Here is a 13,458-nt window from a genome sequence, read left to right as displayed (position 1 = left end):
TGGATCCCAGCTTACCTGTCCCAGCCTCACGGGGCTCGGGGGACTTCTGCCACTGGCCAAGAACAAGGGACCCCCCCCCACCCCGACTCTTGCCCGGCAGGAGCGGGAGACATGGGAGGGGGTGGTTCACCCAGGGGCTGCGGGGACCCTTTCCAAAGCAGCACTAACCAGGAAGCTCGAGGGAAGAAAGGGGAGATGTGCTGGCTGCAGGCCACAGCACAGGGGATGGGAGAGAGCAGGCGGAGGTGAGAAGTGAACGGGGGGGGGGGGGCAGTTAGAAGTGGGGAGAGGCCGGCGGCCACGGGCTGGGGAAGCCCCTTCTTTTCTCCCCCGTTCTTGCCAGGAGTCGCAAAGAGGCTCAGGCCCCAGGGGCCGTCCCCAGGGCAGCGGGCTCGGAGCGTACTTACTGCCAACAGCAGAGCCTGCGGCGGCACCTGCGGGGAGAGAAGGAGGGTCACCGGGCCTCTGGCCACCTCCTCCCTGCACAGGAGGGGATGGCGGGGCTGGGGGAAGGAATCCTGGAGGCGATGATCCCACTTCATCCTGAGCCCGGAGAGGGAGGGGCCGCCTTAGCCCATTTTGCAGATGCAGAAATGAAGTCTCAGAGCCGTGACTTAACCTCGGGGCACCTGCTGGTAAGTGTCAAACGCTCCACTGGGGGCTTCACCCGCACCCTCTTCTTTGATTTTGGGCTTTCCGGTCCTGCCGTGCAGGTGGGGGCCTTTCTTCGGGGGTGCCACCAGGCACAGGCCACCAGGGAGAAAGCACCGTGTGGGTTCCCGTCTGGGGACATGTGGACGTGGCCGAATGACTCATTGAAAAATAATCGTAGCAGCTGCTATGTGCTGAATGCTTGCTATGCGCCAGGCACGTGCCCAGCACGGCCCCCATGGGGGCCTTTTAGTCCCCACACAACCCCACAGGGCTTTGGGATGGGCCTGATTCCACGGATCAGGAAACGGGGCTCCGGGTGAAACAGCCTGTCCGAGGCCACAGGGCTGTGAGTGGCAGAGGCCCTTCTGTCCGTGCGTGTCCGCGCCCCGGGGGGGGGGGCGGGTGATGGAGGTGTAGGTCATGGTCTGACCGGGGAGTCTGGAGATACCATGGTAAGAATCATCAGCACCGGAGGGAAGGAGCTGATGTCAGGCTTCCCCCCACCCACCCCCGACCAGGTGTTCCGGAAGAAAGAACAGGGGCAAAGATGCCCCTTGGAACCCTGGGAGGCCCTCCAGGGGGGAGGCTGTGGTGTGGAGAGTGGGGTATGACCCCCCCCTGCCCCCAGTGAGCCCTGCAGGATAGCTAGGGACAGATCCCCTGATCTCAGAGGGCCTTGTAGGGGGGCGTGCGGGCTGGGCTAGGATTCTATTCTGAGGGCCTGGGGGTGGGGTGTGATGAGGGGAGGGGGGCACCCTGGTGAGGAGCGCCCTTTGCTTGCAGAGGGGAGGGGACTGGAGGGGCCCTGAGGGGAGGGCCGCTATTGCAGCAGCAAGGGAGGAGATGGGGAGCCAGAGCTGGTGGTGGTGGAGGGGAAGGTCCAGAGTCAGGGGTGACCCCCCCAGACTTTCAGCTTGGCTCTCTTGGTGCTGGTGCCATTTACTGAGATGCAGACGTGGGGGGGGGGTGAGGGCAAAATTAGCCTGGGAGTGACTTGTTTCTGTGTCTTGGGGGCTGTTTTCTTCTCGTTGTCCTAGAGAAGGTGGGGGTCCCAGGGGCGGGGACAGCGTTAGGCTGAGGATACTAGAATCTCCAGCCTCATCTCTGCTCCCGGGTATTCCAGAAGAAACCCCTCCTTCCCCGGGGGCGGGATGGGACTCTGGGGAAGCGGGGACCAGCTCCAGGAGCTCCCCAAAATCAAGGGGCTTCATCTGCCCCTGCAGGATGGAGGGGAGAGGGTCCAGAGGCAAAGCCTGGCGTGTGTGTGTGTGTGTGTGTGTGTGTGTGCGCGCGCGTGCCCGTTGCTGGCTGGACAGAGCAGGTGGCCTGCAGGTCTGAGCAGGTCTGTGAGACTGTCAGTGCCTCGTCAGGAGACTCCCGGCAGATCCTTCCAGGTGGAGGATGGAGAGGAGGTGGGGCAGAGAGCAGGGATGGGGAGGCCAGCAGGACAGATATAGGGAGGCAGACTGCCAGTCAGAGAGGGAGGTGACAGCCACTAAAGAAAGGCCTCAAGAACCGGTTCCAACAAAGAGATGGGTCGGGCCCCTGGTGGGGAGGGAGCCGGGTGGGGCGGCTGTCAGCGCCCAGAGCTCTGGGCGCCTTTGAAGGCCCAGAGTGCTGTGAGTGCCTGGCAAGTCAGACCTTCAAAGCCCTGTCGCCCAGCACAGGCACGACATGCCTGTCATGGCCTCGCTGTGAGGCCTCCAGCTTTGATCAGCCTAAAGTCACATAAATCTTTCACGTTGGCAGAGGGAGGGCACCAATGGAGGGGCTCCTGCGGGGGCGCCCGGGCGGGCAGGTGGGCGGGTGGCCCCGGGGCAGGACGCCCAGTGGCTGGCACATAGCTTGCTGCTGGACTAAGGCTGCTGGGCCTCAAGTCTGCTCATCTAGAGAACGGGGGTAATAATAATCCCGCCCTCGGGGCAGCTGTGAGAGCTGAGCGAGAAGCTGTGCGTTTGTGCCTGGTGCAGCGTCTCTACCGCAGCTCGGGGGCTCCCTGGGATTCGTCATGTCGTGAAAACAGCCATGGACTATGCTGGGGGTCCCTGGTGAGTGGGGTGCCCCGACGGGTGCTCACGATGTAGGCACGGATGGGCACGCCCCAAGGAACACGTTCCCGGCCCGGGAGGCTGAGCCCGGAGGAGAGGACTGTGCAGAGAGCCAAGGCGGGGAAGGCTGCGGGGATCTCAGGCCAGGGCCTCAAAGGACCGCCCTGGAGAATGGGCTAATAGGAGACCCGCTTCCAGGAGCGAATCTGAGGGTCGTGGTGACCACGCAGCGTGTGGTGCCTGTGTGGCCGGTTGTACATGCCCCACGGACGCCGGGTATGAGGGGTGGTGCTGAAAATCACGGCCGGGAGGGAGGAAGGGGCCTCCACCACCCTCCTCCTGACACCCTGTGGTGCCTTCTCCCCAGCCCGCAGGGCCCAGAAGGGGAAGGACGAGCCGCTCAGCTGGGGTTTCCCTCTGGCCGGGCCCAGAAGGTGGGGGGGGGGGGGTTCGGTTCCTGCAGGAGGCAGGCGGGTCTCACTTACAAGGCCTGATGCTAGCGAGCCGCGGAAGACGCGGGGGCGCGAGTGTACGTGCACGCACGCTCGCGTGTCTGTGCGCGCGTGTGCTCACGTGTGCGTGCGCGACCCACGCCCCCCCCCCTCCCCCCAGGTTGAAGGGCGGGAGGGGCCACAGCCTCGCCGGCTGGGGGCGGGTGGGGGGCACCGCTGGGGGGCGCTGTGGCCGCTCGGCCCTTACGTACACGCGTTGGGAGAGCCGTGGGGCAGCGGCAGGTAGGAGCCGGCGCGCCAGGACCGCGTGCGGAAGTTCCTCTTGCACTTGCCGCAGTCGGGGCCCGTGGTGTTGTGTTCACACTCACACTGCAGGCTGCCCTCGCGCACGGAGCACAGGCTGGCGTGCAGGTTGCACTTGCACCTGGGGGGACACGGAGGGCCAGAGAGGTCAGTGCACGTCGGGGGCAGGCGGGCAGGGCCCCGGGGAAAGGAGAGCGCGGCCAGGAGGCTAGCACCCTCCTTCAGGACCGCAAAATCTCCCCCCCCCCCCACCGCCCTGCTAGGCAGGGAACACAGCCTTTCAGTCCCTTCCTGGGATGGACAGAGCTGCACCCCCCCCCCCCCCCCGTCCGCTCCCCTCGGTGATGGTGTTTGCAGGGCCTTCCTGCATCTCGGGGCAGGCTCACGCGGCGACCTTGACCCAGACGCTGTATCCTCATCATCTTTGCTCGTGACGGAGGCAGGTTGGCGGGCGGCAAGAGCCGCTCACCAGCCGTCCCCACGCAGGCCAGGTCCCCCCCCCCCCCCCCGCCCCCGCCCCGGGCTGCACCCCTGCTCCCCGCCTCCGCCCACGCCCTTGAGGGCAGATGGAGAGAACCCCCGCTCCCCTACCCCCGGTCGGTTCATCCACACATGTATTATTCATTGGTTCATTCAAATATTTATAGGCAACTCATTATTCTGAAATCCGGTAAATAAAGGGAGGGAGTCAGGCATGTCCTGTCTGTCCTGTGTAAACTGTACCTCCGGGTAACCAAATGTGGGATGAGGGGATGTTTCTTTTTATAGAAGCATCCCAGCTAACAACGGGAGAAGAAAGCAGGACTAGAAGGCCACCGTGGAGCAGCCCTCACTCCATGCACGGCTCTGGGCTCTGGGCTCTGAGCGTCAGCAGCCTGCAACCTCACGAGAGACGGCCGGCGGGACGAGGCTTCCCAAGGGAAAGGCACACAGGACCCCGAAAGCGATCTCAGCCAAACAAACGGAGCTCGAATCTGATCAAGCCAGCTGATCAAGCCGGCTGTGAATTTGCAGCAACCACCAAGGACAGAGAAACACACTGAGGAACACCAGCGGGACGCAGTCAGCCAAATCCGGACAGAGGGGACTCCGGAAGTGACGAGCCAGGTTCTTTACCGGATGAACTACAAGGGGGCAAAACTTGATGGGGGGGGGGGGACCTAGACCAAGAGAGGCCTCAAAGGCATCAACCGAGGGCAGGGCGAGGACCTCATCTGAATCTTGGTTCAAACAACCTCTGAACTCAAACAAGCAAATACTATGTCTGTTCAGGAGACAGTTGGAAATTTGAAGACTGTATCTGACGATCTGAAATTAACGTTGATTAGGCGCGGCCATGGTGTTGGGGTTCTAGTTCTGTAAAGTCCTTATCTTTTCGAGACACAAGCCGAAGTCTTTACAGATGAAATTATCTGGTGTCTGGGATTTGCTTCGGAATAGCACGGAAAGGAGGCACGTGGCCGGAGACACCGATGAAACCAGAGAGGCCACGAGTTGCTAACTGCCAACGCTGGGTGACAGGTATATGGTGGTGTTAGTTTCGCATGCATGCTGCAAATCCTGCGTGACACAAAGGAAGCAAGAGTGCTCTAGATTCTGATACGGGAAGATTTCCAAGGAGTATTGTCAATGCGTGTAAAAAGCAAATTGCAGAATGCTGCGTGTAGCAGAATCCTGTTTTTATTAAAATGTGCAAAATAATATATGTATATATAGGGTCCCTGTTACGTGCCAGGCTCTGGGCTGGGAACAGAGAACGCATTGGTCACCAAAGCAGGTGGGGTCCCTGCCCTGGTGGAGTATAGAGTCTAGGAGGGCAATGATTGACACATCAGTGATGGGGGAGGGGGGAATTTCAGGGCAGTGAAGCTGTTCTGTGTGGCACTGTCATGGTGGATGCAGGACACTGGGCATTTGTCCAAACCCACAATGCTGATAATGACACTGAGACTGAGCCCTGATGTAAACCTGCGGCTCTGGTTAATAATAATAACAAGGCACCACTGCTCATCCCTGTAACAAATGCAGCACATGTAACAAAAAAAAGCTGTTGCACATGGTGTATGGGGGGGTGGTGCTGTGTACAGGGAGACAGGGGGTATTTGGAACTCTCTCCACCACGGGCTCAATTTTCCGTAAGCCTAAAACTGCTCTAAAACCCGAAGTCGGTGAATTTAACAACGGTAATCGTGCAAATCTTTAATTAATGGCAATGGTTATCGGGGCCCAAGCATCATACCCAGGAGGGGGTATCATGGCGGGAGGGGGTCCTAACTTCGTCTTGGGGGAGGAGGATGGGCTTCCAGGAAGAAGGGTTTTAAGCTGAGGCCTGAAGGCGGATCAAGCGTTTGTGAGGCAAGGAGGAGATGCTGTTAATACAATGTTATATTACATGTGTCATTAAAGGCTATTTCAAACCGTGGGGAATGTTCCTAATACAAATGAAAAGACCACGCTCACAGAGCACGTACCGTGGGCCAGACCGCATCTCATCCAAGGCTTTAATGACCACGGGAGTGGGCCCCACCATCACCTTCATTTTACGGACCAGGAAAAGGAGGCCCAGAGACGTTAAGTATCTCGCCCAGAGTCACAGGCTGCCCAAAGATAGGCCTGCGACTGGAACTCAGCGATACTCAACTCCAGAGTCGCACAGGCGAATATGGGGTAGGATGCGGGTCAGAAACAAGCAGGTTACTGAGCTGTACGTGAGAAGAGTTATAAGCTGATTGTGTCCCCTAAATCCACATGTTGAAGGCCTAGCCATTCGTGTGACCATGTGTGGACACGGGGCCTTGAGGGAGTAATTAAAGTTAAATGAGGTCATAAGGGTGGGGCCCTGGGGGCCTCCAGGGAGGAAGGACACCAGAGCTCTCTCCCCACTGAGTGAGGACACCTGAGCAGTCGGTCGTCTGAGCCAGGAAGTGGGGCCTCACCAGAAATCAACCCTGCCTGCACCCTAATCACGGGCCTCGAGCCTCCAAAACTGTCCGGAAAGCGAGTGTCCCTTGTGTAACCCAGCCAGTCTGTGGGGTTCGGTTACGGTGGCCCAGGAGGACTGACACACGCAGCCTCCGGTTACACTCAAAGTACATCTATCCACACCCAAACCACCGACAGAAAGGGCACCTCGGCATCACTGTGGTTGTCCCAGGTCGGGAGGGGATGGGATGATGAATGGTTTCTATTTTCTTCTCCGTCACTTGGCACGTTTTCTACACTATCGTGAGCAGGTATTATGTCTATAAGCAGATGACAAACGTTAGTTTAAAGCGGGCAGCGAGGCCAGGGTGGGGAGGCGCTGGTTGCTGAGCTCACACAGGCCCTTCCTCTGGGGGAGAAGTGGGTCCTTCAGGTCTCAGGGGGGCTGTTTGGGAAACCCTGTTCCCAGTCACCTGCCTCCCGTTGTTTGTGACTCAAGTCTCGGGTCCAAGGACAGGGGCGCCTGAGTGGGTCTGTCGGCTCAGCTCACGATCTCACGGTTCGTGAGTTCGAGCCCCGCGTTAGGCTCTGTGCGGACAGCTCGGAGCCTGGAGCCTGTTTCGGATTCTGTGTCTCCCTCCCTCTCTGCCTCTCCCCTCCTTGCGCTCTTTCTCAAAAATAAATAAACATTAAAAAAAAAAAAGAATTCTGATGCAGACAAAGGCGCTGTCCCTGGTGTTAGCAGGTCTGAAGGTTGTATTCTTTTATTTATTTATTTATTTTTAATGTTTATCTATTCTTGAGAGAGACAGACAGAGTGTGAGCGGGGGAGGGGCAGAGAGAGAGGGAGACGCAGAATCGGAAGCAGGCTCCAGGCTCTGAGCCATCAGCACAGAGCCCGACGCGGGGCTCGAGCTCGCGACCCTGGGATCATGACCTGAGCTGAAGTCAAGAGTTGGACACAACCGGCTGAGCCACCCGGGTGCCCCAAGCTTATAGTCTTTCAACTCCTGCTCCCCCGCACAGCCTGGGCCCTGACCCTGTCGAGATTCTACTGCAGCTCAGAGCCGAACACACGCAGCCTGAAGAAGCCCGTTCGCTCTTTCTCCGGAGCTCCAAACCACAGCCGCGGATGCACTGTGGGCCCACCATGGGCTCCGCTCCCAGAAAGGCACAGGGACACGGGCGGGCACCTGTCAGCATTGGTGACTCTTCCTCCTGGGGACACTAGACCCCAGAGACAGTCCCTGGCAAAGAGAGGTCCTGTGCTTAAGCTTACCGGTCAGCACATACGCTTCCCTAATGCCAACACCCTTCTCCCACCACCCCCCCCCCCCGCCCCCACACACACAGCGCGCATTAGCGTATCACAGGCTCTGACAAGTTCTGCAGGAAAGAAAACCTGTCTTTGTCCAGCAAAAGTTTGTTTGCGGAGTGTATTTGACCTCAGAAGATTTTTTTTTTCCCCTTCTGAATTCCTACTGAACATCCCACTGTACTAGCTGGAGAGGAACACCCCAGCTGTGTGGAACCAGGAATGTGTTCCATGCCTCTGGTCTGAGGACGGGATATTTTTAGGTATCAGCTACCTAAAGAAACGATGGCCACCTCAACTTTGGGTGATAACACTGACCTTGGCTTGTTCAGAATGCATAAAGACCAGCTGAAGCTGAGACGCGTATGGTAACGAGGGTAGCAGGGGGTCTGGGGTGTCAGGGCTGGACATTCCTGTGGGGTCCAGGCTGGGGAGAAGCCAAGGCCACGTAGCCGGCTCCTCCGGACCGCATCCTGACCCCAGCTCCGCCCCAGTCCCGTGCTGGCCCCTCCCACAGGCCTCCTCTCCCACAGCTGTCTTGGCTTCTCCACCTTCCCTGGCTGAGCCCTGGAACGAGCTCGTGCCTCCTCCGGCAAGGAGAGTAGTTCCCTGCTGGGCATGGCTGCCAGGAGAAGCCCACAGAGCGGGGGGAAGCCTCACCAGGGCTGGCACAGAAACGGAGCCCAGTCACTGGAGGTGCTTCTTCGTCTGCCTGATTTTGCGGGAAGCTCTGGGTGTCGCCGGCTCTGTGCGTGTGCGTGCGCGCGTGGGGCGCTCTCCCTCTCTCTATGTCTCTCCATGTCTCTGTGTCTCCCCCTCCCCGTCTCTGTCCAGCAGGTGTCCTGATCCTGCTTTCCTCTGGACCTCGGCGCAGGCCGTTCCCTCCACCTGGCGCCCGCTGCCAGGCCCCGCCCCCTTCTCCTAAAGCCAAGGGCTGGCAGACGGGTCAGTTTCAAGGCCAAGCGGCACTTCTGCACGGGGCGGGTCACAACCCCTGCTCCGTCAGCCCCTGTTGCACGGCCCTTCGCCCCCGTGTGCGTCAGCGTCAGCGTCAGCACCGTCTCCCGTGGTGGCGCGCACGACCACGTGACCGCGGGAGCTGCACGGGTCAGCGAGGAAACAGGTTCACGGTTGCTGTTTACTTTGAACACACGGTGTTTTTTTTTTTTTTTTTTTTTTTTTAAAGTGGCCAACTCGTCAAACCTGGGGATCTGAGGCATGTTACTGCCTAGGTGAGGCGATAAAGTGTATTCACTTAAAGCAATCATCAAGCAAGTAAATAAATAATACGGGATATGCACGTGCACGAGAATGAAGTCACACCATACACAGGGGTTAACTCAACATGGATCGAAGACCCACATGGAAGGGCTAAAACCAGGAAAACGGCAACAGACGGGTAAATCTTCCCGACTTCGGGTAGAGCAGTGGTTTCTTACCCACGATGCCCAAAGCACAGGTAACAGAAGAAAAAAAAAAATAGATACATTGGATTTCATCAAAATTAAAAAACTTGTGTCAGAGGCCACCGTCCAGAAAGTGAAAAGACAATTCATGGGACGGGAGAAAAATTTTGCAAATTATTATTAATATAATAATAATTATTATCAATATACTCATTCGCAATATTTAATTAAATCAATCATTTAACATTTAATGTAAAAAAATTAATCAGTAATTGAAATTAATTATACTAATTATAGTATATATTATATACTATTAATATAGCAAATAATATATAATTAAATAATATATATTATTTAATATATCTTTTATGTATAATTTTTTAATAATTTTTTTTACATTTATTTATTTTTTAGAGACAGAGACAGAGCGTGATCAGGGGAGGGGCAGAGAGAGAGGGAGACACAGAATCTGAAGCAGGCTCCAGGCTCCGAGCTGTTAGCGCAGAGCCTGACATGGGGCTCAAACCCAAGAACCGTGAGATCATGACCTGAGCCAAAGTCAGACACTTAACCGACTGAGCCACCCAGGCACCCCTAGGTATAATAATTAAATAATATATATTAATTACTAGTATACCATAAATGCTACCAATATGATAATATATTAATATAATAATGATTATTTCATTTATTATTTCTCCTATAAGAGACTTCTATCTAGGGTACATAACGAACCCCTCCACCTCAGTAATAAAAGACAAATAGCCCAATTTTTCAAATGGGGAAAGGATCTGCGTAAACATGTCCCCAGGAAAGATGCACCAATGGCCAACAGGCGCATGACAAGAGGCTCGGCGTCACTAACCAGCAGGCGAACACAAATCAAAATTATTACTGTGATTATTACCCCTCTCTGTGCATCTTAGGGTGGCTAACACCAAAATCACAGAACCTAACAAGTGAGGGCAAGGCTGTGGGGAACTGAAACCCTCGCCCGCTGCTGGTGGGCATGGAAAATGGTAGGCGTGCCTTGGGAAGCGGTCTGGCGGGTCTCCACAAGACCACAGACTCCTCCAGCAACTCCCCGTGACCCAGCAATGCCACCCCGAAGTATACGAGAACGTGTCCACACAAAAATGCGCTCAGGAACGGTCATAGCTGCATTGAGTCCCAGCAGCCGCAGGTAGAAACAACCGGAGTGCCGATCAACAGGAAAACAGAACACAGACAACGGAGTATCATTGGGCCATAAAAGGGAATGCATCCTGACAACCTGCCCCAAGAGGGATGGACCTTGAAGACATTATGCTGAGCAAAATAAGCCAGACACGAAAGGACAAATGTTGTGTGATTCCATTTACACGGAGATGTTCCCATTAGGCAAATCCATAGAGATAGAAAGGAGATTCATTGTTGCCAGTGGCTGGGGGGGAGGGGAGCAGGGATTCTTTTGAAGGTGATAAAGATTTTTTTTTAACTTTTCAACTTTATTAATTTTGAGAGAGAGAGAGTGTGTGTGTGTGTGTGTGTGTGTGTGTGTGTGAGCGGGGGAGGGACAGAGAGAGAATCCCAGGCAGACTCCATGCTGTTAGCATAGAGCCCGATGTGGGGCTAGAACTCATGAACCGTAAGATCATGAGCCGAGCGGAAATCAAGAGTCGGTCGCTTAACCGAGGCGCCCCTGGTGATCCAAATGTTTTGGAGCTTGACCGTGGGGATGGTTGCATGTATCTGTGAGTAGATTAAAGCCATTGGATTACATCCTTTAAATGGGTGTTGTGGGTGGTATGGAAATTATATCTCAGGAAGCTGTTGAATGAATGAATGAATGAATGAATGAATGAACCAATGAATGAATGAACGAATGAATGAACGAATGAATGATAGTTGGGATATGGGAAAATAGTGAAGGAGTTGCCTAAGTGGCTGAAGCCTGGGAACTCGAGAGCTTCCCATGAATGAATTGCCGTCTTCACGAGAGCGTTACAAAGGGTATATTATTCTCACCTTTTTACAGGTAAGGAAATGAGGCACAGAGAAGGTAAGCAAGTTGCCCAAGGCCACACAGCTGGCGAGCCCCACTTTAGGAAGGGCCTCAAGCAGGCAGGTGGCGGTGGCCTGGAGGGTCTCCCAGTGCCGGCTGTCAGACACACCTGGGCCCAGAGAAGTTCATCCCACCCACGGTCCCCCAAACACAGGCACGTCCCTTCCTGCCCTCCCTCAGGCTGCTGTCCTTCTGGGATTTCTCTTCGCTATTTCAGAAGGCCCTTGGGAGAGGAAATAAAAAAAATAAAATAAAACAAGCATATATCAATAATTTATTGAGCACTCATACGTGGACAGGTGCTGGGCGACGTGCATTGTTAACTGAATCCTTGGGAAAACCCAGAAGGCACGCTCTCCCCATGCCCCAGCTAAGGAGGCAAGATTCTGGTAGGTCAGGCATCAGTAACGCACCCCAGGCATCTTGGAGGGATGGGCGGGATTTGAACTCAGGGCTGTCAGGTGCCCGAGGTAGAACCTTCATGGCCTCTCTCCCACCTCGAGGCTCTCGGAGCTTGCCTCCTGCTGATAGCACAGGGATGGTGAAGGCCGGGGGAGGGGGCACGAGGCAGATCCTGCCTGCACCCCCCTCCCCCCCATAGCCTTGGCAATTCTTGGGCCTGGCCTTGGCCCAGGAAACAGCCACGGAAGAAAGCAGCCCCTTTCCCACCTGCCCTCCCAGCGTGTGCCCGTGTCCAGACCTGGGTGGGTGGTCCAGACGCCCGGCGGCACCTCCAGCCCCAATGTTTCCCCTGCATGCCCGGGATCAATTTTCCCAAGGAATTGCTTTCTGAATGTGACCTTTGAGAACCATCAATCTTACCAGAAAACCATCACCTGAGCCACCTGACCCCGCTACACAGCACTTTCCAGCTCATCCATCAGGAAGCATTATTTAATAATGAACAGAGGGACAGTGTGAGGCCGGCCAGCCCCACGGGGCCCGCCACCGGCCAGCGATGCTCCCTGCCCCCCAGGACCCGCTACCCCTCCCCACCCCAGCCCCATCTCAGAATCCCAGGCTTGAATTCTCTAGCACAGGAGTGGCTCCAAGAAAGAGTGGGAGATGGAGAGAGAGACAGAGAGAGAGAGAGAGAGAGAGAGGGAGGGAGGACAGGGAGGGAGAGAGAGGGACAGAGGGAGAGGAATAGAAGGAGAGGTGCTGAGTCAGCAGCCCAGACTCACGCCCAGGCTCTGCTCCTAATTTGCTGGGTGACCTTGAGCAAGTCATTTCTCTGGGACTCAGCCCTTTCCTCTGCAAACTGGAAGGGTTGAATTACATCTTAGATTTTCAACCTGGCTCTCTGGCTGTTCGCAAGTGCCTAACACAGTGCCTGGCACGCAGGGGCCTCTCGGTATCTGTTGAATGAATGAATGAGACCCCGCGTGGCATCGGCACGGAGCAGCTACTCGGTTAACCGCCGTCGCGGCTGGAGCAGCGAATGGTGGCAGGTGACCAGCCTCGGGGGTGTTAGTCTCCCCTCCGGGCGTCAGTTTGCTGTTACATGGTGAGCACCAACATGGGGTCGGGCACAGAGCCAGCCCTGCGCAGACGTCAACTGCTGCCTTTTGCTGACGGTCGGCAGGTCACAGAGGTGGGAGTGTGGGCCACCAAGGATGGGCCGGACTGGCCTTACCTGGCAGCCCCCAGTGCCCAGCCTGAGACAGGCCCCCTCATCTGTGCTGTCGACATCCTCCCCCAGAACCTGTTCGCGGCCAGCAACTCCCAAATCAGCCTGCCTGTCATCCAGGCCTGGGGGTCCCCACCGGGGGACATACACACGGTCATCTCGGAGCCACTTCCCTGAAGAGCCAGAACTGGCAAATAAAAATACAGGGTGCTTGGTTAAATTTGAATTTCAGGTGAACAATGAATAGTGTGGGTTTTTTTTTGTTTTTGTTTTTTTTTTAATATAAGTATATCCCATGACATATTTGGGATATACTTATATTAAAAAAAAATTTTGTCATTTATCTGAAATTCAAATGTAACCGGGCATCTTATCTGGCAGCCACACCTGCTGGCCCTGCTGAAGCACACAGCTGGGTCAGGACCCTCCAGTCCAATCCCTGACCCCTCTTGCTGCCCACCCTCCAGACAGAGGGTCTCAGCCACCTTCTCCAATCAATGAGTCCCTAACAAGCCAGAGGGGACAACAAGTGTGGGCAGGCGGGGCCAGGCCTCACTCTAGGGGAAGGCCACTCCAGACAACCCCAGCTGTCCGGGCCCGTGCTCTGCTCCCGCTAAGGAGGAAGCTGGCAGGCTGACTTCACCCCTTCCCGTCCACCTTCGGGCCCGGCTGGGGTCTCTGCAG

General features: G+C 56.0%; 1 protein-coding gene across 19 annotated transcripts in view; it reads right to left on the bottom strand.

Moving 5' to 3' along the window:
• NTNG2 (netrin G2) overlaps nucleotides 1–13,458 on the bottom strand; it is a 67,894-nt gene that overhangs the window by 10,247 nt on the left and 44,189 nt on the right. For all 19 annotated transcript variants that reach the window (XR_006709843.1, XM_045467761.1, XM_045467760.1 and 16 more), the window contains 2 exons: nucleotides 3,406–3,578; nucleotides 408–434 (listed from right to left, as the gene is read on the bottom strand). Coding sequence is in view for 18 of the 19 variants with exons in the window: in XM_045467761.1 (XP_045323717.1) it covers nucleotides 408–434; nucleotides 3,406–3,578 (200 nt within the window). In the remaining variant the exon portion in view is untranslated. The remainder of the gene's footprint in view (nucleotides 1–407; nucleotides 435–3,405; nucleotides 3,579–13,458) is intronic.

This window comes from Leopardus geoffroyi, chromosome D4 (genome assembly GCF_018350155.1).
Source record: "Leopardus geoffroyi isolate Oge1 chromosome D4, O.geoffroyi_Oge1_pat1.0, whole genome shotgun sequence".
NCBI classification, from domain to species: domain Eukaryota; kingdom Metazoa; phylum Chordata; class Mammalia; order Carnivora; family Felidae; genus Leopardus; species Leopardus geoffroyi.
This window is presented reverse-complemented; position numbering and strand designations above follow the sequence as displayed.